This window comes from Lathyrus oleraceus, chromosome 3, assembly GCF_024323335.1.
Source record: "Lathyrus oleraceus cultivar Zhongwan6 chromosome 3, CAAS_Psat_ZW6_1.0, whole genome shotgun sequence".
NCBI classification, from domain to species: Eukaryota; Viridiplantae; Streptophyta; class Magnoliopsida; order Fabales; family Fabaceae; genus Lathyrus; species Lathyrus oleraceus.
This window is the reverse complement of record NC_066581.1, coordinates 186,543,525-186,569,092: the sequence shown is the minus strand read 5'-3', so window position 1 is coordinate 186,569,092 and position 25,568 is coordinate 186,543,525. Positions and strand designations below refer to the sequence as shown.

General features: G+C 35.9%; 2 protein-coding genes across 5 annotated transcripts; one reads left to right on the top strand and one right to left on the bottom strand.

Moving 5' to 3' along the window:
• Positions 1–9,273: 9,273 nt before the first annotated feature.
• LOC127126157 (uncharacterized) lies at positions 9,274–14,319 on the top strand. 4 transcript variants are annotated; one of them, XM_051055034.1, is made up of 5 exons: positions 9,274–9,654; positions 12,773–13,378; positions 13,478–13,573; positions 13,693–13,764; positions 13,985–14,319. In XM_051055034.1, the coding sequence occupies exons 2-5, from the start codon at positions 12,857–12,859 to the stop codon at positions 14,156–14,158; spliced, it is 864 nt and encodes a 287-aa protein (XP_050910991.1). In that variant the 5' UTR covers positions 9,274–9,654; positions 12,773–12,856; the 3' UTR covers positions 14,159–14,319. The 4 variants fall into 4 exon arrangements, with proteins under 4 accessions (XP_050910991.1, XP_050910990.1, XP_050910992.1 ...); XM_051055033.1 differs by lacking the exon at positions 9,274–9,654 and adding an exon at positions 9,663–9,865; XM_051055035.1 differs by lacking the exon at positions 9,274–9,654 and adding an exon at positions 9,874–10,971.
• A 1,817-nt stretch (positions 14,320–16,136) lies between these two features.
• On the bottom strand, positions 16,137–17,850 carry LOC127126156 (uncharacterized). The gene is made up of 6 exons (XM_051055030.1): positions 17,682–17,850; positions 17,425–17,592; positions 17,219–17,329; positions 16,896–17,105; positions 16,633–16,797; positions 16,137–16,548 (listed from the first exon to the last, which is right to left on the bottom strand). Exons 1-6 carry the CDS (start codon positions 17,736–17,738, stop codon positions 16,309–16,311), a joined length of 951 nt encoding a protein of 316 aa, XP_050910987.1. The 5' UTR covers positions 17,739–17,850; the 3' UTR covers positions 16,137–16,308.
• Between the last annotated feature and the right edge of the window lie 7,718 nt (positions 17,851–25,568).

Genomic DNA, 25,568 nt, shown 5'->3' with positions numbered 1-25,568 from the left:
TGTGTTGAAAATGTGGAGGCATTATCTGTATGGTTCCAGATTCGAAGTGTTCAGTGATCACAAGAGTCTGAAGTATCTGTTTGATCAGAAAGAGTTAAATATGAGGCAGAGAAGGTGGTTAGAATTACTGAAGGATTTTGACTTTGAATTGAGTTATCATCCCGGTAAGGCTAATGTAGTTGCAGATGCGCTGAGTAGAAAGTCTCTACATATGTCTATGATGATGGTTCGGGAGCTTGAGTTAATTGAACAGTTCCGTGATATGAGTTTGGGTTGTGAAGTTTCCGCTGATAGTGTAAAGTTGGGTATGCTGAAGTTGACTAGTGAAATTCTGGAAGATATTCGGAATGGTCAGCAAGTTGATGTCGCTCTAGTTGATCATATTACTATGGTTAACCAGGGTAATGGTGGTAATTTTGAGATTGATGAGAATGGCATCCTGCGATTTAAAGGTAGAGTTTGTGTTCCTGAGGTGTCTGAATTGAAAAAGAGTATTCTTGAAGAGGGCCATAGGAGCGGATTGAGTATCCATCCAGGTGCAACTAAAATGTATCAAGATTTGAAGAAGTTGTTTTTGTGGGCTGGTATGAAAAGAGATGTTGCTAAGTTTGTGTATGCCTGTTTGACTTGTCAGAAGTCAAAGATTGAACATCAGAAACTGGCAGGTATGATGCAACCTTTGAAGATTCCTGAATGGAAGTGGGATAGCATTTCCATGGATTTTGTGACGGGATTGCCGAGGACGGTGAAAGGTAATGATTCTATTTGGGTGATTGTGGATCGATTGACTAAGTCGGCGCATTTCTTGCCGATGAAGATTAATCACTCTTTAGAGAAGTTGGCAGAGTTGTATATTGAGGAGATAGTGAGGCTGCATGGTATTCCATCCAGTATTGTGTCTGATAGAGATCCCAGATTTACTTCTAGATTTTGGGAAAGTTTGCAGAAAGCGGTGGGGACTAAGTTGAGGTTGAGTTCAGCTTATCATCCTCAGACTGATGGTCAGACTGAAAGAACTATCCAATCCTTGGAGGATTTGTTGAGAGCTTGTGTGTTGGAGCAAAGTGGTTCTTGGGATAGTTATTTGTCGTTGGTGGAGTTTACTTATAATAATAGTTTTCATGCTAGTATCGGTATGGCTCCATATGAAGCATTGTATGGTAGGAGGTGTAGAACTCCATTGTGTTGGTATGAACCAGGTGAGAGTGTTGTACTCGGACCTGAGATTGTGCAGCAGACGACTGAAAGGGTTAAGATGATTCAGGAGAAAATGAAGATTTCTCAGAGTCGTCAGAAGAGTTATCATGATAAGAGGAGGAAGGCACTTGAGTTCCAAGAGGGAGATCATGTGTTCTTGAGAGTTACTCCGACGACAGGTGTGGGTAGAGCTTTAAAGTCTAAAAAGCTTACTCCGAGGTTTGTGGGTCCGTATCAGGTTTTGAAGAGGGTTGGGGAAGTGGCGTATCGGATAGCTTTACCGCCATCGCTTTCTAATCTGCATGATGTGTTTCATGTATCTCAGTTGAGAAAATATATTGCGGATCCTTCGCATGTTGTTCAGTTGGATGATATCCAGGTGAGGGATAATTTGACCGTTGAGGTGTTGCCAATTCGGATAGATGACCGAGAAGAGAAGACCCTGAGAGGTAAGAAGATTGCTCTAGTGAAAGTTGTTTGGGGAGGTCCAGCTGGTGAGAGCTTGACTTGGGAGCGTGAAGATCAGATGAAGGAGTCGTATCCGGCTCTATTTGCTTGAGGTATGTTTTCGAGGACGAAAACTTCTAAAGTGGGGGAGAGTTGTAACACCCAGAATATTGTTAGATTAATTTAAATATTATTTTAATATGATTATTTGAAGGTAAAATGAATTATTAAATAATATTGGGAATTATTATTATTATTATAGATGTTATTTATTTTAATAATAATTAAATAAATAAAATAAATGGAATATGAAGAGTGGAAGGGTAAAAGTGGAAGTGGATAAAAGAGGCCAAGGTGAGAACTCAGAGTGTTTTCACGTATTTTTGCCTCAGAGTCAGAGAAAGGGAGAAACGCTGAAGAGAAAGAGAAGGAAGAGGAAAAGGCCAAAGATTGCTCAGAACTTCCTTCAATCCAAAGAGGTAAGGGGTCTGAACCTTATTAAACGATAATATGCGAGCAAATTCATGATATATGTTGGATTGTTGATGGATTTTGGGGATTTTAGGGAGATTGGGAAAGTTTGGGGTTTTGATGGAAATTCTCCGATCTGTGAGTTTTGTTGAGTTATATGCTTAGAAGCCCGCGCGTCCACTGTTTCCGCACTTAAAATCTTATTTATGCACATAACAGCCAAATGACGTTCGCCATTATGCCTTTGGCGTTCGCCATTTGGGCTTTTTTCCAGAATAAGAGCGTTTAACGCTAATGGCGTTCGCCATTAGCCTAATGGCGTTCGCCATATCAGTTTGACGGACAGTTTTTCCAGAATAAGGGCGTTTAACGCTAATGGCGTTCGCCATTAGCCTAATGGCGTTCGCCATATCAGTTTGACGGACAGCTTTCGCGTTTTAAACTCCCAGATGTGATATCGTTGTAATATTGTTGTTGTTTTGTTGAGTTGTATGTCATGCTATTAATGATGATGATAACATGACTATATGATGCTGTTGTTGCTATGTTGATTATGATGCATGTTTGGTGTGCATGCATTCATGAAAGGCCGATGCCTAGTGATGAACGGACTGAGTTCCAATGATGTTGTTGACTCCGGGCTTGTGGAGAGGCTTGGTTCCTTGCGGGGAACTCGGATTCTATGGTGATGAATCTGGGAGTGGTGATCCTGTAGTTGGTCACAAAATGGGTATACCGAGTCGTGTTGAGTCATGCATGGGTGTGTGCATTGCATTTGATATGTTGTTTTGTTGATGTTCATGAGTATGTTGATTATGATGATTATGATGAGCTGTGTTGGCATATGTGAAATATATTTATGTTTATATTTCTGTCGTTATATTATTATTTAATAATGTAATTCTCACCCCTTCTGCATGTGTTTATGTTCATCTATGATGAGCAATGTGCAGATAAAGAGGAGTAGCTATTGTTGAGGTTTGAAGAATAAGTGTAGAGTTATTCTACGGAGTCGAGTCAAATGCTCTGGTCATGTGACACCGGGGTTATGGGATTCGATAGATAATTGGTTATTATTTACGTTGTTTATGATGACTAATATGTTGAGATGCTTTGTTGAGATAATGTTGAAACATTATTATGAAGTGTTATATGATGAATGATAATATTTGTGTTGTTGTCCGCTGCGAAGTTTTAATAAAATAAATAATATGTTATATGTTGTGATGCGATGAAGTGTTATGTTGTAGGAAATGTAAACTCTTCTACATGTTGTACTCTGATAATTTATTTAAATATGTCGTTGGGTAGAAGGGTGTTACAGGTAGCACTGAGAAGCTTTTGTTATACACATTCATAACGGTAATGGCCTTGTAAACATCAGATAGATGGTTGTAAGCGTCCTGGCGAATATGTATGTATGCTGCAATGACATGAGAGCAAGGAATGCGGAAGGCCTGGAACTTTCCACAGTCGCACCAACTTCTGTTTAGTTTGATAGCATAAAATAAATTTGGTATCCCCTCATTGTGGTCCATTGCTTCCTGTACGCTGAAATTTTGCCTATGATGGTCAAAGACTGTTATCGCGTGTGTGCTAGCTTTGATGCTCTCCTCTTTCATCACTTTCATACAACACTCACTGAATATTTTCCCAGACATTAACATTTCACTCCATCTTTCACCTCTGGTTGCGAAGGTAGAAGCCAACCTATAATAGGTTGCTCTGAGTATTGTGAATCAAATTCATCAGATTCATCCTGATTAATGATTTGAGATTGCTGAGATGGTATACTTGGTTGAAGAGTAATATACAACTCAATACAATTGCAACCGGAATGTTCGTGACTAACAAACATATATTCAACATCTTCATCATCCCGTCCCTTTAGCAGGAAAAACTTGCATGGACTGTTCTAAAAAAATGGATTTTGATACGTGATCTTTGACACAATACCAGATCCTAAGAAGGATTCAATTTGTTTTTTCAAATTCAAGAAATTTGAATTTCTCTTGATTGTAAGTCAGATGGTATCGTTGTTTCGAAAATAAAACTTGTATAATTCAGACTCATATGTCTCACCATTGCAGTGAATATTGATACTATATTTAGGTGAAGGTGACATTGTAATATTTCTTGTGCAGATGAAAATTAATTTCCTGTTGCAGATGAATGTGTGTTGATTGTTGGATGTAGATAGTAAGACACTTAAATAGGTAAGTGATGTGTCTAACATGCAAGCAAGTCCGAAGTGATGTGTCAAACATGCAAGCAAGATGGAAGTGATGTGTCCAGTATGCAAGCCAGGGGGAATCCACATGTCACGCATGCAAGCCCTAGCTCCAATTCAATTAGCGCTTGCTTGCAATGCTTGCACATGGGCGTCAGTCCAATTGGCGACACCATGTCTTGCATGCAGACCTCGTAACCAAGCATGCAGAGCCATGCATGCATCAGGCTAGGTCTAGATGTGTCATGCATGAGCCTAGGGAGGCGCCAATTTGATTGGCGCTAGCATGTAGCAAATGCACATGGGCGCCAATTCATTTGGCTAGCACATGCAATCACAATTTTCCAAGCTTCCACACTTTTGCATGTCACACCTTATAAATAGGCAATAGACTCTCACATTTCTCCCACACCAACATTCACTACTTCCTCAACAACAACAAATCTTCCATCTACAACAACCTCTTTCATCTGCACATACCTCTTTCATCTCTGACAAGATATCTATCCTCACAATTGGCGAATCGCACAGAGGAACAGTTGCAAACATAACAACTTATGTAAGCGTTTAATTCTTTTGTTATTTGTCTAGAACACCTTTTAATAACATATCAACTTAGTAACATGTTTAGTTGTTTCTTTTATAGGATGTTTCAAGGTTCCGTACTCGGGTCCACGAATACGTACACATGGACCCGATGATTCAACCGTATGTCAAACTCATCGGTTTTGAACATATAAGCAAAATAATGTCTTGGTCGGTGGATAATAAATTCATTCTTGCGTTATGTGAAAGATGGCGTCCCGAGACACACATTCTGGTTTCCAACCGGTCAGTGTACCGTGACGTTAGAATACGTCTACATGCTATTGGGATTGCCTATCGAAGGTAAAACTGTAAACGATAAAACCAATTATGCGAATTCAATTTGCATGAACCTCTTGGATGCTGATTTGTTAGATGATAACTCAAGAGGTCAAGGTATACTCCTTTCACGCCTTAAGGCATACTATAACAGCTTACATTTAGATGAGCATTATACTGAAGAGGCTCGAATAATAAAAACTAGGTGTTACATTATGCTTTTAATTGGTTCTTTTTTATTTTCCGAAGGTAGTGGTTCTAGTATGCATATTATGTATTTACCTTTACTAAGATATATAGATAGAATAGGAAGTTACAGTTGGGGATCCGCTTGTCTGGCCTATCTTTATAGCTCTTTGTGTAAAAATTCACACAAAGACACATCTACCTTTTCTGGATGTGCTATTTTGCTCCAAGCATGGGGTTGGTCAAGACTACCGTCCCTAGCGCCCGTCAACAACAACCCTTTCACATTCCTGTATGCACAAAAGTAAGTTGTTTAAAATGGTATATATTTACTTAATTTACCGACTATCATCTCTAACTAATAATTTTACCTTTATGGTGCAGATGGTCGACACGTGGTATGAGTTATAACAGATGTCTTAAACACTGTATTACCCCGTATCACAGTCTCTTAGATCACCTTCGATAGACATATGTATGGATAATAACCTAATTATTTCATAATAATTTGTTAATTTCTTCTAACAATTTATAATCTAACATGCGTTCACATTTCAGTTCATTTAGCGCCCATGCCTAAATTTGGATCATGACCATGAAATCAACGAAGAAGACGCAACCGTATGGATTGAATGCACACCGATCATAAGATTCACCACTGTGGACATGCACAACAGTGATCATGTGAAATTACAGTTCGGTATGCTTCAACACATCACAGATCCCCCAACAAACCTAGGATAATGACATCTACATAAAGTTAACGATCAATGGAACTTTAACCCATGGCAAAGCTTCGCTAGATCTGAGTGTCGCAAATGGAAGCACTGCCATAATCATGTCTTAACTGACGTTGTGATGTCAACTGAAGAAAAATCAAGTCGTACTTATATGGCTTGGTACATATCGATTGGTTTTGAGTTCATCGTCGAGGATATGTACCTATACGGTCCACGCCAGACAACTTACACACAAGATGCCTCAAAATCTAACCCCTAACAACATTGCCAGACCGACTACAGACAACCCCCTATCCGTCAAACTTTCCGTTCCACAAACACACAAACATACAACCCTAACATGCCATACACCAACCACAATACCAAAAGCATACCACGTACCACCACTAACAACTGGATCATCAATCAGAGACCCAACATCGCTTTGCGCCCAACACATCACTCTACTAAAGTTGTCTTAGCCAAAACACTCAACGATCATTTAACACCAACTGTCTCTCCTCCTACCATAGCCAAGAAGCCCAAACATCTCAAAACCGAAACCTTCAACAACTCTATCTCTACCAAACACCACAACAATCTTTTCAACCTTTCCTCGACGCATCGTTCACACCAATGTCTCCCTTCAATCGTCCCGGTCGCCCACCAACAAGTCAAACACAACCCAACTATTCTTGCATGGGTCATGAACTCAGCTATGGCGGTACACCTTCGATGCATACACAAGACTACGCTGATTTGTCTGACTATCTCAACAGGCAATCTCCTGCAGTTGGTAGTAATGTTCCTGGGTCCTCAGATGCTCAAACACATGGGGTGAATCATCAACGTGGGTTAGGATCACGGGTTCGGGTAGCTATGGGATGTGGGACCGGAGGTCAATTAGGTGATCCCGTTCATCAACATTAGTCTTCTTTGTGTAAACGAAAATTAATATTAACATGAATTAGTTTGATTTCGACTTTATGTATCATGTAGACTATTTTTGAGAAAAAAAATTATAAAACACAGAGAGGTGTCAATCCAATTGGCGTCTCCCTTTAACCTTTACACATGGGCGCCAATTGGATTGCCAACACCATGTGCCCTAGCCAATCCGATTGGCGCCTCCTCTCTAAGCTTAAGAGGAGGCGCCAATCAGATTGACGCCTCCTCTTAAAAGTGGGGTAGATTGAGAACTTTTTTAAAATCATTATTATTTTGGGATTTTTTTTCAAAATCCAGGGTATTTTAATAAAAAATTCTCAGTCTTGATCCTTAGACTTTTTTAGAATAGAATCCCTTCGAAGGATAATTTATTTAAGAGAGACATTCTGATCGAGTCTCACCTTGGATGTTCTGCAGATTGTGGTTCAATTGAAAGTGGATCGCACATATTTTTTGATTGCCCACTATATTCCACTCTGTGGCAGAAAATCCTTTTGTGGCTGAACATATCCGTTGCTATGCATAACTCTGCCATAACTCACTTAACGCAATTTACCGACCTGTTAGGTAGAGGCAGAGCGAGGGAGAATAGATTTTCCGCTATTGGGTTTGCATGCATTTGGGTGATCTGAAAGTGGCGTAACAAAAATGTTTTCAGAAACTCTATTTCTTTAATGAAATCCAAATGTTAGCTTGGAAGTGGATTAATTCTAAGTTCAAAGGCTTTAACTATTTCTTGAGTCAATGGATTATAAATCCTTTGGAGTGCCTTTAAAAGCAATTGTGTTTGCATCTGGTTAGCCTCTAACATTTCTTGCAGTCTCATATTTCATGGTCTGCATTGATCATTTGTTTATTGCAACCATGGTTTTTATGATTAGATCAGTGTGATTCCTTGTGGTGTTTTTGGATGCTTTAGGTGTGCTGGTTATCGTTACCGTCTGACTTTTGCTCGGTTCGCTTAGGGAGGCGGTTCATTGTTTCCAGCAGCAGCTCTACTTGGTGTAACATCTGCAAAAGTTTTATAATTTATCTGTCTTGGATTTCTCTTGATGCAGTCTAGGATTCTGTTTTGAGCTTTCAGTTTCAGCTTGCAGCTGGTTTGGAATTTCCTAACGTGGTGTTTGGTCTGTTGGAATTTTTTTTTCTTGTCCTAGGTTGGTTGTCATCAATATTTTGGTGTAGTGTATGTTTTGAAGCTTTGAAAATTTATACATTTTAAATTCACCACAAAAGAGAACATTTAATTTGTTTATATGAGATAAAATCCAACCACTGTTTGATATTTAAATCGGGTGAGACTTATGGTCTCAAAGATGAAAATTGGTTTGATGAAATATCTTTTAATAGAGAATATTGTTTTCAAAATGGTTTCAAAGAATAGAACATAGAGAACCCCAGTTTCAAAAAATGACTTTCCAAGAAAAACTAGATCTTGATGTCAACTTTAAAGTTGTTTGTAATGTCACAAGGAGTAACTTTTCTCTTGGAATCATTTTCATATGACAAAAAGTATAGAAGATAGGGTCTAGAGAACCCCAGTTTTTGACCAGAGAAATATGACAAAAAGTATAGAAGATAGGGTCTAGAGAACCCCAGTTTTTGACCAGAGAAATATGACAAAAAGTATAGAAGATAGGGTCTAGAGAACCCCAGTTTTTGACCAGAGAAATATGACAAAAAGTATAGAAGATAGGGTCTAGAGAACCCCAGTTTTTGATCAGTTGAATTTCTCTGGTCAACCTCTTTGAACAAACTTGCAAACTTGAAGTCTCCTGATCTTTGAGACTCATGGAGGATCATATATGTATAAGATGATGTATGATGAAGTATCTCTTGATATATTAGACCATTTGTTGAAGAAACTTGTTGAGGAAGTCACACAAGATACCCAGATGAATTAGGTTTTCAAGGCAAACAAGTTTCAAACTCTTGATGATTTCTTAATTCAAATGATAAATGAAAAACATGGGGATCCATATATGATGTCTAGAATCATTGTGAACCATCTCTTGATTGATCTCCTTGCATTGAGGGTCTCAAACCCTAACTGTGAGCTTGATAGGGTATCGGTGGATGCATACATTATCTACAAAAGAAACAAAGCTATACATAGACATATTTAGACATATCTTTGGTTAGTAAACGAAAGAAAAATAAAGTATGATACAATCAAATGTGTTCGGTGATCTTTCCAAATGCAAACCCAATAAATGAGGGGTAAGGAAGATGCCAAGGTGTGATCACAAAGCCAATGCAAATGACGAGATAGTATGAGGGATCTTAGAGTCAAAATCGGGATCTTAAATTATAATACCCGATTGTTCTTTAAATATTTTGTTATGGTATTAACGAATTGTATTCCAACATTGCATTGTAGAATTGGATCCTTGCCTTTCAAATACATGGGATTGCCGATTTTTGGAGATCCGCATAGGGATGGTTTCTGAAAATAGGATTTTGGGCATTGTCAGAAGCAGGTTATTTGACTGGAACCACAAACATATATCTATGGAAGGAAGAATTTTCCTATTAAAATCTATCATGTTCGCTCTGCCAGTCTAATTTCTTTCTTTTTCAAAGCTTCATCAGGTACAATTTCTAAAATTGAATCTTTATTTAAAAATTTCTTATGGGGTGGTGGCTCGGAGGTTAGGAAAATCAACTGGGTTCAATGGAAGAAAGTCTATCGTAAAAAGGAAGATGAGGGTCTTGGGGTTAAAAATCTAAAGACTTTCAATTTAGCCCGGCTAAGGAAATGGGAATGGAGGTTGCACACAGAAAAAATAGTCTCATCAGGAAGGTTGGTCTTCTTCAATATGGTGGAAAGATCTTAAAAAAAATTTAAAAATGATTATGTGGCTTTAGTGCTAATTGGTTTTCTAGGAATCTTAATTCACAAATTAAGAATGGCAAAGTTGTTTGACTTTGGTGTAGAAATAAATGTTCGGTTAAAGAGGCTTACAATTTCATTCTAGAAAGAGTAAACTCCGAATCCAATAAGTCTATTGTTGTTGCTTGGAATAATCTTGTCCCATCTAAAGGGTCAGTATTGGCCTGAAGACTTTTTCAAAATAGGATCCCCTCAAAGGATAATTTATTTAAAAGAGACATTCTAATCGAGTCTCACCTTAGATGTTCTGATGATGATTGTGGTTCGGTTGAAAGTGCATATTCTTTTATTGCCCACTATATTCCACTCTGTGGCAGAAAATCCTTTTGTGGTTGAACATATCAGTTTCTATGCATAACTCTGCCATTACATTGCTATGCATTACTCTGCCATAACTCACTTAGCACAATTTGCCGGCCTGTTAGGTAGAGGTAGAGCGAAGGAGAATAGAGTTTTTGTTATCTGGTTTGCGTGCATTTGGGTGATCTGGAAGTGATGTAATAAAAAGATTTTCAGAAACTCTAGACAGTTATTAAACACTTTCTTTGATGAAATCCAAGTGTTAGCTTGGAAGTGGATTAAGTCTCAGTTCAAAGGCTTCAACTATTTCTTGAGTCAATGGATTATACCTTTAAAAGCAATTGTGTTTGTATCTGGTTAGCCTCTAACATTTCTTACAGCCTCATGTTTCATGGTCTGCATTGGTCATTTGTTTGTTGCAACCAGGATTTTTATGATTAGATCAGTGTGATTCCTTGTGGTGTTTTCGGATGCTTTAGGTGTGCTGGTTATCGGTACCGGCTGACTTTTGCTCGGTTCGCTTAGGGAGGCGGTTCATTGTTACCAGCAGTAGCTCTACTTGGTGTAACATCTGCAAAAGTTTTCTAATTTATCTGTCTTGGATTTCTCCTGATGCAGTCTAGGATTCTGTTTTGAGCTTTCAGTTTCAGCTTGCAGCTGGTTTGGAATTTCCTGACGTGGTGTTTGGTCTGTTGGAACTTTTTTTATTGTCCTAGGTTGGTTGTCATCAATATTTTGGTGTAGTGTATGTTTTGAAGCTTTGTAAATTTATACTACATTTTAAATTCACCACAAAAGAGAACATTTAATTAGTTTATATGAGATAAAATCCAACCATTGTTTGATATTTAAATCGGTGAGACTTATGGTCTCAAAGATGAAAATTGATTTGATGAAATATCTTTTAATAGAGAATGTTGTTTTCAAAATGGTTTCAAAGAATATAACATAGAGAGAAAGAGAGGGGAGAAAAAAAAGAAAAAAGAGACATAAAAAAAACATAAAAGATAAAGAAGAAGGAAAGAGAGAGAAAGAAAAGAAGAACAAAAAAACGAAAAGAAATAATATATTGTTTCGTGAGATTCACAATTAATTTTTAAATAAAAATTCAATCAATCCTAATTGATTTGGATCATTTAAATTTAATAATAATAAATTTGTGGTTAAAAGTTACCTGGAAAAATCATTTATTGTCTTACCTTAAACACACCACCTATGAATCAAATGTCCTCGTATTAAGTTTGTTTTAGACATTACCAAACGCCAAAACCGCACGTGTCTCATAAATTTGCTTCTGTTTCTTTCTTTGCACTGTGTCACTTTCCACATTGTCTCTTCACTTCACCTTCCTCTCCTCAATGGGCCGAAAACCCAAATCTTCCAACATCAATCACACGTTTCACTCTCTCTCGGTACAGAAATTCCACTGTTATCTCTTTCTCTCTTCCTATATTCATTCTCATTTTCAACTCTCTTTCTTGTTCTTGAATAAATATATAACTCTCCAACCTTTATAACGGTTTTCCTATTATTATTATTATTATTATTATTATTATTATTATTATTATTATTATTATTACGTTTTCGTTACCATGTTCCTCTTTTGCGTTTCTATCATTGATCATGTTTAGGGCTATGATCTGGGTAGGGTTTTTCTGGTTTTTGAAATGCATGGATGAATGTTAGAGGAAATATGAAAGCTTTCATTCTGTGGTTACATTACATGCATGGATCAATGTGTTGAAACTTTTTATTATCTTGCATTGCATTTTCTCTGTGGAAAGATTGCCTTTTTTTAATCTACTTTTTGGAAGCTATTTAAAAAAAATTGTAACAATCTTTTTCACATTTCAAGGTAGTGAGTGTTTACTTCATGGTGCATGTTGAAAGTCTCATTCTCTATTGAAATATGGCTTGAAAGTCGGTTTATAGTTGGATGCGATGAATTGCACTTTACGAGTTTGTTATATAACTATAACTATGAGTTGTGCTTGTGCCTAATATAAAAGATCAGCATGACACTCATATCAGACATCCTATATCTAGAGTTTGTCTAAAGTTTTTGGAGGCCCGGTGTAATTTAACCATAATTCAACTGTGATAAAACAACTAGAGGTACTATTTAGTTCACAGTTTAACCCTTACAAATTTGAGGCCCTCTGATGTAACTCATCTTGCACGACCTCAAAGTTGGTCTTGCCTATATCAGGTCATGGCGTGAGGGGGTGTATTAGGGTCACATTTCTTATCTTAATCCAATATAAAAACTAATAGTGCTCAATTAACTTGTAATGTAGTTGTGCTTATACACCATTTTTGAATTAGTGTCAAATGAATTTTGGATTTGACTCCTTGGAAGTGGATTCTCACTCTAGAGGGTATAATAATGTGTTTCCGCGGATGATAACAAAAAACATTTGGTGTCAAACTAAATTCTTGGATTATAAAATGATGGAATAAACTCAACATATAGAATCATATTTGTTTCCTTACTATTGCCTTTTTCTCTTCCCACAGTCTGAAAACGCACTTCCGCCTAGGAGATATGCGCAAGGTTCTAGTGAAAACATAAATCAAACAAAGGAATTAGGTTCTCAATCTATGAGTTCCCCACCAAAGCGTCTGAGTCAATCAGTGACTGATGTGGAGACAAATCTTGTAAGAAAAGCACCACATGGACAAATCAACTTGGTAGGTAAACATCAAAAGAAGTATGCTACACTCTCAAGAAAAAAGTTCAAATACCATCATGGTGCTTCTGTGAGACGGTCAGAACGCATTAAAAGCGGAGTTGCTAAGTCTCCCAACCCAAAGCAAGGTGCTGAATGCATTGTAGACGTAACTGTTAGCGACAGTGAGGTAGATGAACCAGAAACTCAAGCTGAGCAAGTGTTACGACAGACAAAGTCGACGGTTACTCAAATTGAGCTAGTGCAAGTATTGCCACAGGAAAATACTCAAATTGAGCATGTATTACCGCAGCCAAATGCTCGAACTGAACAAGCATTGCCAGAGTCTCAGCCTGCTGAAAATTTAAGTAAAAAAGGCTTGGATGAAAAAGTTGAATATGCCTTACAGGAAATAGACGCGTTGTATAAGATCATAGAGGTGTTGAAATCCAAGGTATATAATTCCCAAACTCAAGACAACATGCTATTGTTATTTTTTTGTTATATTCGGGATGCCTCGTTGGTGTATATGTATGTTCTAAACACATAACAGGTCGATGGAAATGATGGAAATGCGAACTCATGTGAAGCCCCGTCAACAGCGGCACCTATCAGTTACCGGACCATGTACATTGATTCACAGAAGAAGGTTTTATTTTTTAAATTTTATTTAAGAAAAAGTCCTAATGCCATTTTTAAGCTTACTGTGTTTGGTCTAATTGTCCCATATTTCATATACGTTGTGTACTGATTCACAAAGATATGCAGATTGAAGCTTTATCAAATGAAAATCAACAACTAAAAGAACAATTGGAAAATGCTCTAGGAAAAGTTGAAATGGTATGGTGCGTTGTTATTGTGAAATTCCTTTTACTTGCAATCTCTTGGCCACAGAAGCATTTGAAAAACTATCTTTATTTCTTTAAAGAGTCATCGTTTCGTGCTTCTTTCATTGATCTTGTGGTTGCTTCATGCATTGGTCAAAAAAATTGTTTTTGGTCTTATTTTGTTAATGGTGTGGCATTTGATATATCTGACTGTATCCCCTTTGATGTTGTAGTATGAAAAAGAGAATGGTGTTTTAAGTGAGCTATTGGACAAAATGAAGGATACTGTTAATCAACAGCTTTCAAATGTGGCAAAAACCACTGAAGCTGCAGTTTTTGCGTCGACTCAAGAAATCGACAATGCATATTCAGCTTCTGCGGCTAAAAGAAAGAGAACTGAAGGCTGATGAGGGAAAGAGCTAATGCTGCATAACTTTTTTGTATCATATCACAAACTTGATACCTAAATGTGCTTGCTTGATCTTAGAATTTGTGCCTAACTTTTTAGACTTGTTTTTTGTATGGATTTTTCTCTTGTTTTAACTAGATGTTTTGAAATTTTGTGTGGTTCTAATGTTCCTCTCATTTTTTCTACCGCGTGCTCTTAATTCTAGAATACGATCTAGCTATGATGTTCTGACCTATAGCATTAGATGTTGCTGACATGGCTCTTTTGCAACCTCCTTTTAGCTTGTTTGGATCTTTGGTACATATTGAAGTTCTCATGTGCCTTGGTGAAGCAAATTGCTGTGCTTTCTATCTTTGAAATCTCATGCAACCACTGCCTTGTCACAGTTGATCTTGTGCTTATTTTGTTGCCTTATTGTGTTTCTTGATGGTAACAAATTTATTGAAATCATGTTTTTCCTCTTCAACTCTCACCATCCAAACAAAGTGGGGTCTATTGTTTAAATTTTAATCTATCTTTAATTTGTTTGGGTTTAAACCTAATCCAATGATAGTGGTGCTAGTGAAATCTTGTTTGGACTTAGCTTAATGATTGAGAAATACCCAAATCTTATTGTGCGGAACCTTTTCGAATGTTAACTTGCTGGAATGACATAATTGGTTACCATAATTTTGTTGGTGTATGGCAGCCTCACCAATGAGGTCAAAATGGAAAGAGGTCTTAGACAATGGGATCCGTTATCCATGCTCATCTTTCTGATTGTTGTCAAAGGGTTCAACATTCTCACAATGGGATCGTTATCCATGCTCATCTTTCTGATTGTTGTCAAAAGGTTCGAGAAAGGAGAAGAAAGTTTCTCGCACTTCCAATACGCAAAAGATATGCTAATAATACCTGGAAAAAGTGGGGAAACATCATGATTATAAAAACAAATTTGTTGTTATTTCAGATGATGTCATGTCTAAAAGTTAATTTCCAGAAGAACTATTATTGGTATAAATATCTGTCACCGGTGGATCCAAGACGCAACCAATACTCTAAATTGTAAGGTGGGTACAACTCCATTCATTTATCTTAGAATTTTGATAGGAGCAAACTCGAGATGAAAGAAGATTTGGCAATACATAGTAAGATTAAGACTTTCTAACTGAAAGCATAAATATCTCTCCATTGGTGGTCACGTAGTAACGTTGAAATCATTCATATAAGCTATTCCAGTTTATTTCCTCTCTATTTTCAAAGCTCTATCAAGTATAATCTCTAAACTTGAATTAAGTTCAAACAATGTTTTTGGGTGGTCGAGAGGATGAGAGAAAAATGCATTGGGTATAGAGCGCTGTCATGTAATGTAGACTTATCAAGGAGGGAAGTTTAGGAATAAAAACTTGAAGGTTTTTAATGAATCTCTACTAGGTAAATGGGTGTGCAAAATTAGAAATGAGAGATCGAGCCTTCGGTATAGAGCAATGTGGTGAGAGCAATTTGTAACTTGGATTTAGGAGGTCAAGAAAATAGGACAAGAGTTTAATGGATTTTGGTCAAAAGCTTGGCAAAAATAGATACCTTCAAAAGTATCATGTTTAGTATGGAGAATTTTTCACAATAGAGTGCCAACTAAAGACAATTTAGTTAGGAGAGGTGTTATAGATCATGATTCAGTTTAATGGATTGGAGGGCGTGACACAGCTGAAACAGCATCCCATCTTTTTTTTAGCAGGTATATGGTATTTAGTAAGTAACTGGCTTGGTGTAATGTGTAGCGCATTTTAAAGCCCTTCTTGATGCAGAAGAGATTATTGTAACAAATTAAGTCTGTTGTGGTTTGCTTGCATCTAGAACATATGGAAAGTAAGAAATGATAAATTGTTCAACAATAAGGAAGTTTCAGTGGAGCAAGTTTTTGAATCAATATAGAGGAATTCGTGGAATTGGTGACCAACAATACCTGAGAGATTTCTTTAGCAAAAGAACAAAGATTATGTTAACAAAGATTAGTCCATATTAGGAAGATTACATAGATCATTATTTTCTGCTGTAATACAAAGAATATTTGCAGCAGCATCATTTCAGTGGAAATCACGATGATGCTTACAATTCTGGTTTAAAGGTTCATCAAGTTAAGCAGAGAGAACTTGCAGAGATGGTTTACTACACACTGTCTTCATCATCACCATCATCATCTTCTTCTTCAGCAATTGTCCGTGGAGGAGACGAGAAGTCCAAGCACATTCCTTGAATGACTTGCTCATAGGACTCAGAGAGATCTTCTGATGTATGCTGATGATACTCCACCAGCTGGTGAAGGCATTGGTTTTCTCTCATCAGATTTGCATTCTCATTTGCAAGTCTTGCCTTCTCACCAAGAAGTGCTTCCAGCTGAAGCCTCACCTATACACACACAATATTACATTCATAACTCAACCACATACATAACCACCTCACAACAATTTCACCACTAAATTGATTCCTTACCAGATCATCTTCCTCAGGCCTAACTCCTTTCGCAAATCCATCACGCAGCCTTCGGTTCTCTTCTTCAAGCAAACCACATCTCTCTTGCATAAAACATAAATCTGACTTAAGACCCTTCAACTCCCTTGCAAGTGAGCTTGCTTTGCTAGCCATTGAAACTGCAAGCTATAATATTCAACAACTAGATACAGTAAGTAACAAAATTTTCAGAAACTTTGGTTAACCACACAAACTAGTACTAATTGATAAAAAAAAGAACCAACATTTTTTGCTTTCTTGATATGCTTATCATGCAATTTCTGTCCATTTTCTGTTTGTGTCTCTGCAACATTTTCTTCATAGAATTCATCAATTTTCCTTTTCACTCCTTTCTTCGACTCCTCTTTCTCTTTCTCTTCATTCTTTTCAGACTCAACAATTTTGCTTTGGAACATATCAGTTAACGTGGGTGGTTTTCCCAATTCTCTGGTACTCTGGTATGAAACAAATAAAAATTAATTAATAATAGCAGAAAACATAAATTAATTAACTGGATCATTTATCATATAATATAACATTAATTAATAGTTAAAGTTATTAACTATACCTGTAATGCATTATCCAAATTACTAGACAAAAGAGATAGTGTATGAGAAACCGAATCAAACCCTCGTATCAGTAACAAAGAATCTTCCCTCAATCTGTTCCCTCTTTCATTCTGCAACAGAATAAAAAATCAAATTCTAATGGCTAATAATTTGACCCTAGGCTTATGTTATCGAAATTGTGTATGGAAAGTAACAAGTTAATTACCAAATGGATGTGATGTGTAGAGGTAGATGCATGATGTGAATCTGAAAATTTGGGTTGAGGATTATCGAGAAGTGAATCCATTCTACTACGAAGAGTGCTCCAGAATCGTTTATCAGAAGAAGGACTGAATTGCGGGGAAGAAGAATTAACAACGTTTGTATCATCATCCTGTTGTTAAAACACGAAAACAAGGTTAATTAGTTAACAACAACAATTGAGAAACAAGACATAACAAATAGCGAAGTTTGAGTTCAAACCTGTTTCATACGAGGAAGAGAAAGAGGAGGAGAAGGTGTGTCGATTGAGGTAGCCATAGACAGTGTTTGAGAGTGGAAGATGATGTTGAATAACGGCTAGTTTTGAAAAGTGAGTTTGCATTGAAGTGAAGCGTGGAGATTTATTTAAATAGATTAAATGTAATGTAACGTTCGGATATTAAATAGTCAAAGGCTAACATCTTTCAATGCGAGGAGCCTAATTATATTATCAGGTGTCTAAATTTCTTTTTTCAAAAAAAAAATTATTTATTTATAATAATAAAAATTAATTTATATGTACAGTAAAATTGTTAGAATTTTAAAAAAATTGTGATTCGGTAACACTTTATTAGTTGATTTAGTATTTGTAAAATGTTAAATAAGACATGTAAAAAAGATTATATAATATTTATGATCATATCTAAAAAAACTCTTCAATTCCAACACAAACAATTCATTCAGCAGCAATATCACATAGAGAATTATTATACAACATCAAACACGAATTTCATATTAATTTATGGATAAAAACATAATCATATTCATGTACTTCATCTAATAAATAATCAAAAGAAAAGGGAGAAAATCCTATTAGAGATTTAGACACATTTATATAAATAATCCCTCCCCCGAATTAAGCAAAAGCACAAAAATCAATATCTAAGGTCTTCTCTTCTTTGCACTAACTCTCCAAAACTCTTTCTCCAATTTTCTTCTCTTTTTCAAGTTCACTAACAAACTCCCAAATAACCCTTATCTTTTCTAATTATATAATATTTCACTTATCTTTTTATAATTATAATTTTTGCCTAACTAAAACTCAGTTTCTTTCCCCTCATCACATAATTCTTTTAATTCACAAAATAACTCAACTCCTCATATTCTACTAATTTATATTAATTGAATTAATTAAATTTCACTAACATCAACTAATTAAGCACAATTCCCCGCAATTGCTACCCACCGGCCAAACGATCCAAAATCACACAAAGTAATATTCAAATAATGTAATTAAATAATTGATGAATAAAAATCGGGGTTACAGTCCCAACATCGTTCTTCACTTACTTCTTAGGGTGGCCCTCTTATATAAGTCTTTCTATCTCCTTCTTTAATTGGAAGTAGTCGTTTATATGATGTCCTTTTATCCCATGGAGCTTATACCACCTTTATGTGAGTACATTTTTCTTTTAAAAATGTTTTGAATGATGTCAAAACTATTATACTTATTATTTGTGTATATTGGACATTATCCTCCATGTCTATATGTGTATTTTTACCTTATGATACTTAAAATTTGTTTAAAAATATTTTTACAAGTTAAAATTAAGATTTTGTGTGAAAAACTAATCTATAGGTCGACACATACTAGCTAGAGGTCGACACATACTAATGTTGATGGATGTGGACGCATGAACTTTTTATTTTTATGCAAAAATGCAATGACATGCTTATATATATATATATATATATATATATATATATATATATATATATATATATATATATATATATATATATATATATATATTAATTTTATATGCAAAAAAAATGCAATGCCATGTGTTTTTTTACATGGGTTTAAAGGTCTGGGTATGCATGACGGACAATTCTGATTGCTTTTTAACAGAGGGCTCTCACCAGGCATGATCTAGGGTTTGCAAAGGTACCTAGAGCCATGGATTCGCAAAGAATGATTGTCGCTTACGACAACTTACTTGTCGGACGTCAATTCCTTCAAGGGAATCTCTTCTGAGTGAGGTTCTCGAATCGATCCAACGGGAAATTCTTCTTGCAGATCCATACTACGCAACCATCATTCCTAGAAGGCCGAAGGGTTTAAGGAATCACCAAAAGGTCCTTAGAGTCACAAACCCTAATAAAAAAAATTGAAGCTTGCCGTAACTTACTTGTCGGGCGACAACACTCTCAAAAGGATCTACTCTAAGTGAGATTTTCGTATCTACCGAACTAAAAAATTCATCCTGCTAACCCATACTACTCAACCATCGTTATATCTTATATTTGTACTCTAGACTCGGGTATAGAGTCTTTCCCATAATGTGTTTGTAATCAAAGTATCCAATCCAATACCACAACACAATGAATCCATATAACAGGTTATTGGATATATAACACAATATAAATAATAAAAGCATAAGATAAAGAAAAATCGAACAAGTAGATCAAACATAAGCACATGATAAACTAAAATTAGACTTCACTCTCTTGAAGAAACTAGTATATCCCCAACAGAATCGCCATCTATCGTACCTCGAAAAAAGGATATGACATTTGTGAAGCGCGTCACACGATCGCAGAATGGGCTAACAGAGTCTTATCATACTTTATTTATTCCCAAAGAGGGAAAAGAAAAAAATGAATAAAACCCCTAAAAGAACGACAATGATTATGATTGTCGCAACAAAATCGGGTTCGGGAGTCAATTACTCAAGGAGAATGTATTATCACCCCTCACGTACGTTGTACTCAATGGGAACCATTTAGTTAGTTATGCGTGTTAGTGTTTGATTGAAAATGTTTGGCTTCCCGAGTTATTAAAAGGTTTAACAAGACAAAGAAAGGGGTCGTAAAAAATCTTTTTTATTAATGTGTGTGACAAGATTATGGGTCTTGCTTCTACGTATCTCCAGGAGCGATGGAGAACTCAAGGCTACGGAGTTCTGGGTAGAAAATGTTTGTTTGTTGATCAATTTTAGCAAAAACTATTTTGTCACAATTGACGGAAAAATATTGCTTGCTACCCAAAATAGTGGAGAAGGGAACATTTGCATCACGGTCGATTGGATAGACATATCAACATTCGTAGGAAAACGTCGCTAGTTTACTCACACATATAAATGGACGAAGCGTTGTCTTGCATCGTCTCGAGACAAAATACCTTTCGTTTGTGAAAAGGGTTTTTGATGAGCGCACAACGACGAGGAAAGAGTTTGATGTGTTAGATTGTTTTTGGGTGATGACAAGAGTTCGGATGGGCGAAATATACATCTCGTATCCTAGCCTCTAGAGCTTGTGATATACACCACATTCCTTTGTTCATCTTATTTACAAAAGGGTTTGAAATTTTTAGGTATTTTTTTTAGGTTTTTCATTCGAAAAATATTTGCATCTATCGCGTTGATTTTTTTTATGGGATGACGAGAGCTCGGATGGGCGAGATATCCATCTCGTATCCTATCCTCTAGAGCTCGTGATATCCACTATGTTCTTTTTTCATCCTTATTTGCAAAAAGGTGTTTGGTAATGATTAAGTGTCTTTTTTCATTGGAAAAATGATTTGACGTTGGATCAAGCATTTGATTAGAGTTTGCAAAATAGTTTGGAAAGTGGTTTGAAATGGGTTGAAAATAGCTTGACGTTAGATAAAGTGGTTGACTTGCGTTGCAAAAATAGTTTGGAAAGTGATTTGAAATGGTTGGAATTGATGGTTAAAAACGATTTTAAATTAATAGGAAATGAGAATCGTAACGCAAATGGGACGAATTGGATTGCAAGGGGTGCGAGTTTAAACATAGTGACGTGAACTCAAGCACAAGGCGTAATCAAACTCCACAAGCATTGAATCAAATACATACAAACATTCAACACGATAAGAGGATACAAAAGCATACACAATATATACATCACACATCCATCATAAATGAATCGAGAAACTAAAGTGAAATGAAACATGCACAAATTAAAATCATGACGCAAAGACACAAATCAAAGTCGCGTACGTGACGACATGTAAAGCTACCACAAGAAATTAAATTTGACTTAAATGTAACGAGTTGGATCGTTGAATCTAAACACAAATCGAACGACAAATTGTTAACACGTAAGCAGTCATCTCAAATGAAATCGAGAAGCAACAAGATAATAAAAATCAATGAAAACACAAGTTGCAAATCAAAATGCAAAGTGGAAAGGAGCACAAATGTAGATTATCGCTATGCTAACCATCGTACGCGTGTAAAAAATCGAAACGCAACGATAACTATCTAAAATGTCGCACATAAATCAATAAAATCATCCCCTTAACTTGTTATGCTCAACTCAATCGTTACAATATGGATCGAAACCATGAGAATTCAAACTCAACGAAATGAAACGCTAAACCAAATGGAAGGTTGAGGAACAAGGTGGCCATAGCTAATTTCACGGTGGAACCAAACGGAAAATGGAAGGAGTTGTTTGGTTTAAGACGGAGGGAGTAGTTCGGTTCAGAGGTCTTTAATGGTTATGTGTTGTTGTTGGGTGTTTAGGATGAAGGTTGGAGTTTGCAAGGTTGGGTGGTGGATGAAAGTTATGAAGGGGGAGGTTTTATGGTGAGTTTGGATGCAAGGTGGGGTTTGTAGCAGTGAGGGGGTTCGTCGACAAACAAAGGGTGGCCAGAAAAGCAAAATGAGGGTGGAGCTTAGTGGTTCTGTTGGAGGTGGTTCCAACGAATGAGTTATCGTTTAGAGTGGATGTGAGTTTGCAGATGGATTTAGTGGTGCATCGTGGTATTAGTGAGGTGGAGATGGTGGAGTCATAGTGGGGAAGGAAATTGCAACGACGAAGATGGGAAGAAGGAAACAAAAACACAGTTAAGAAAAGGAGATTAGCAAATCGAACAATCAATCAAAAAATGGTTTCTCACTCTTTCCTTTTGTCTAAATGAGAGAGACAATTTTGTTTTTGTTTTTTTAAGTGTCCCTTTTTTGAAAATCAGAAAAGTATCCTCCCTCAAGGTCGCGTGTGTGATTTCTATATGAGTGTTAACTAGGGTTTCCTATTCTTAAAAGGACAAAAAGACCCTCCTTTATAATTATAGTATCAAATAAAGTAAAAACTAATTAAAGTAAAAAAATCAAACATCTTAAAATAATCATAATAAAATTGAAATGAAATTACAACCAATCATATTTAAATATTTCGAACATTTTGACCCAAAAAAATAAATAACAGGACTCAAAATGAATAAAAAACCGGTGCAAAATGCTCGAAAAATTAAAATTAATGCACTAAAATGGTCAAATTTAGAAGTAAAGAATTCCATGTTTTGAAAATGCTCATGCTGATCAAAATGCGACCGTAAAAGGAGTCGAAAAATAAAACGAGCATGCCAGGTTAAACTACGCGAATCCTAGATTAATAAAACTGGCATCTACAAACCCAGTCTTGAAATTTTTCACCCGCTAATTTTACGTACATTTGAGAATCGATTCAACCGGTTTGTTTGTAGAATCGGAAATCTATTTTGGTCGATATTTTAACCATTATGCGTGATAAAATGCATGTTATGTCATGCAGATGATGCAAATGTCATGATAAATATATCAATTTATTGAATGAGGGGTAAAATTAGGGTGTGACACACCCTACAAGGTATCTTACGTTCTTCGAGATATTATTGCTCTGTATTGAGTATATATATACGCCCTACGGGGTATGATTGCTCCCTATTGGATATTGTTACGTACTACGGAGTATCGTTGCTCCCTACTGGGTGTTATACCACAAAATTCACCCTACTCCGATACAACTTTCATCTGATCCATGGCCCTACTGCACATGCATGCTTTCATTATTTCATCATCATAATTTCATTGAACTTTCATAACCAAATACATATTACACGGACTCAAGGCATGGTGTTTACACCCGGGAAAAACTGGGGTTATCCGGTTGAAGTTCTAAAAAAAAAAATTGACTGGGTAATCGATTACCCTAATCATGGTAATCGGTTACCCAGACCAAAAATTGATTTTTTGGCCATTTTGGACTGTGTAATCTATTACCCTAATCATGGTAATCGATTACCCAGACCAAAAATTGATTTTTTGGCCATTTTGGATTGTGTAATCGATTACCCTAATCAGGGTAACCGATTACACCTGCGTAGGCAGCAGCAGTAGCTCTGGTTTTTACACGGAGTGCATTTTGGGTCACCCCCTTTTCCACCTACTTTCCCTATAAATAGAGGTACTATTTCCCCTTATTTTTCATGCTTCCTAGCCCCCAAAAGTTCTGTCCAAGTACCATTTACTCTCCTCTCCAAACCTAAGTCAAAACAAAAAAATCGTTCTCACTTAGAAAAGTCACCCCACTAACTTTTCTTTGTCCTCTTTCATATTTTTTTCAAAGCTTCTCACTCTCTAACACTCATAACTCAGCTCCTTCACTAAACTTCCACCATAAACACTTTCATCCCAAACCCCTTGCTTTATATCCAAGCTCAACACCATTTCAACCTATCCCTTTTCAACATTTTTTGGATAATGATTTTAGCTTAAACTTTGTTAATTTTTGGTTCTGTTTTTTTGTGTTAAAAATGGTTGTTTACTACCTTTAATCAAACTTTTTATTTTGTTTCATTTGCTATTTATTGTTGACTTGTTTTCATATTTATTTGGTTGATGAGATCTATTAGATCATGGTCATGGTTGTTTAGAGTTGATAAAACCTTCAATGTTTCAAACCTATTAATGATTGATCAATAAATCCTTCATGATACTTTGAGGCATTAATAGGTTGTCTCTATTTCAACCATATTTGGGTCATTTGATACATAGATGAAACCATTTTCTTTACATTAACTTGTTATTATATTTGCTTATTGTTATTCTACTAACCACTAACTACTAACTCCTAACATTTACATTATTGCACTTTACTTCCTTGCAATTTATTTTATTGTTCACTTTATTTCAAGTACTTTATGTTTATGTTTATATTTATGTTCATTGTTATTTAACCATATCATTTACATTATACTAATTTATTTACTCTCTTACTATCTTGCTAAATAAAAAAGGAGTAAAAAATAAAAATAAAGAGAACAAATCATAATATTGATAGATGAATTTAGGGTTGCATAACTTTCTTTGTTACAAATCTATTGTTAGTTGATTTTTCAATCATCTTCAATACTTTGCATCAATGATAAGCTATCCCTTAATGTGTCATATTTTTAGTCTTTTTGACCTATGAAAAATAGTCCTCAAGATGTTCATTTTATACATATTACTAACCACTAATTATACTTCACTAACTTTTTTTTATCATTAACCTTTGTTACTGTGATTTTGTTACCGTTAACTTGTGGTTTATTTTGTGTCATTTACATTCACTAACCATTATTATTATGATATTGTCATTCTTTATCTTGTGATTTACTTTTATGTTATTACCTTGTAATTTACATTCAAGTACTCATTATCATCATCATTGTACAAACTCATCATGCATGTTTATTTACTTGTTATTTACTTTATTGTCATCATACATTAAAAACAACAAAAACATGATAAAATGGTGAGACCAAAAATATTCACTCCACTCCTAATCAACTTGGAATTAGAGGATTTCATCTTAGGACCTTTGCTTGGAAGTCTTCCTTTACTCTTTGTGATACTTTATAAACGCTTGGATTTTCATCCGTAACTTACATACATGTTGTAAGAATGACATCATGGCACCACCTTAGGGGGACATGTTTGTAAGACCATTATCCTTTGTTTAGCTTAGGTCACTTTTGCACACAAAAGGCTTTCTCTTGGGCTGCCTTACAGTGAGACTCTTTAATTTCTTGTTGGTTACTTTGCATTCATGTTGCATAAGCCAAATTTCATAATTAAATAAAACAAACCCTTGATTCAACGTCAAGTGGCATTTTTATAATCAAATTCAAAACACTTAATAATTACGATTATTATTGTGCGCCTGTTAGAACAGGGATAGAGTATCGGGATTTGTTATCGTCACCACAGGGATTATGTGATATTGCCGTCGTTCGACAGTTTTTAAGTTCTTAACTTATAGTAACAAGGGGGTTTTAGTTTTCGATTACGGTAGCTTGCATAAAAAGTAAGAAATTACGGTAAAAGTTTTTGGTTT

Coding starts and splice junctions, on each gene's coding strand:
- LOC127126156 (XM_051055030.1), bottom strand. CDS start 17,738: ATGGCTACCTCAATCGACACACCTTCTCCTCCTCTTTCTCTTCCTCGT. Junction 17,593..17,681: donor CTCTTCCTCGTATGAAACAG/GTTTGAACTCAA, acceptor TTTTAACAACAG/GATGATGATACAAACGTTGT. Junction 17,330..17,424: donor CTACACATCACATCCATTTG/GTAATTAACTTG, acceptor ATTCTGTTGCAG/AATGAAAGAGGGAACAGATT.
- LOC127126157 (XM_051055032.1), top strand. CDS start 11,614: ATGGGCCGAAAACCCAAATCTTCCAACATCAATCACACGTTTCACTCT. Junction 11,668..12,772: donor ACACGTTTCACTCTCTCTCG/GTACAGAAATTC, acceptor CTCTTCCCACAG/TCTGAAAACGCACTTCCGCC. Junction 13,765..13,984: donor CTCTAGGAAAAGTTGAAATG/GTATGGTGCGTT, acceptor TTGATGTTGTAG/TATGAAAAAGAGAATGGTGT.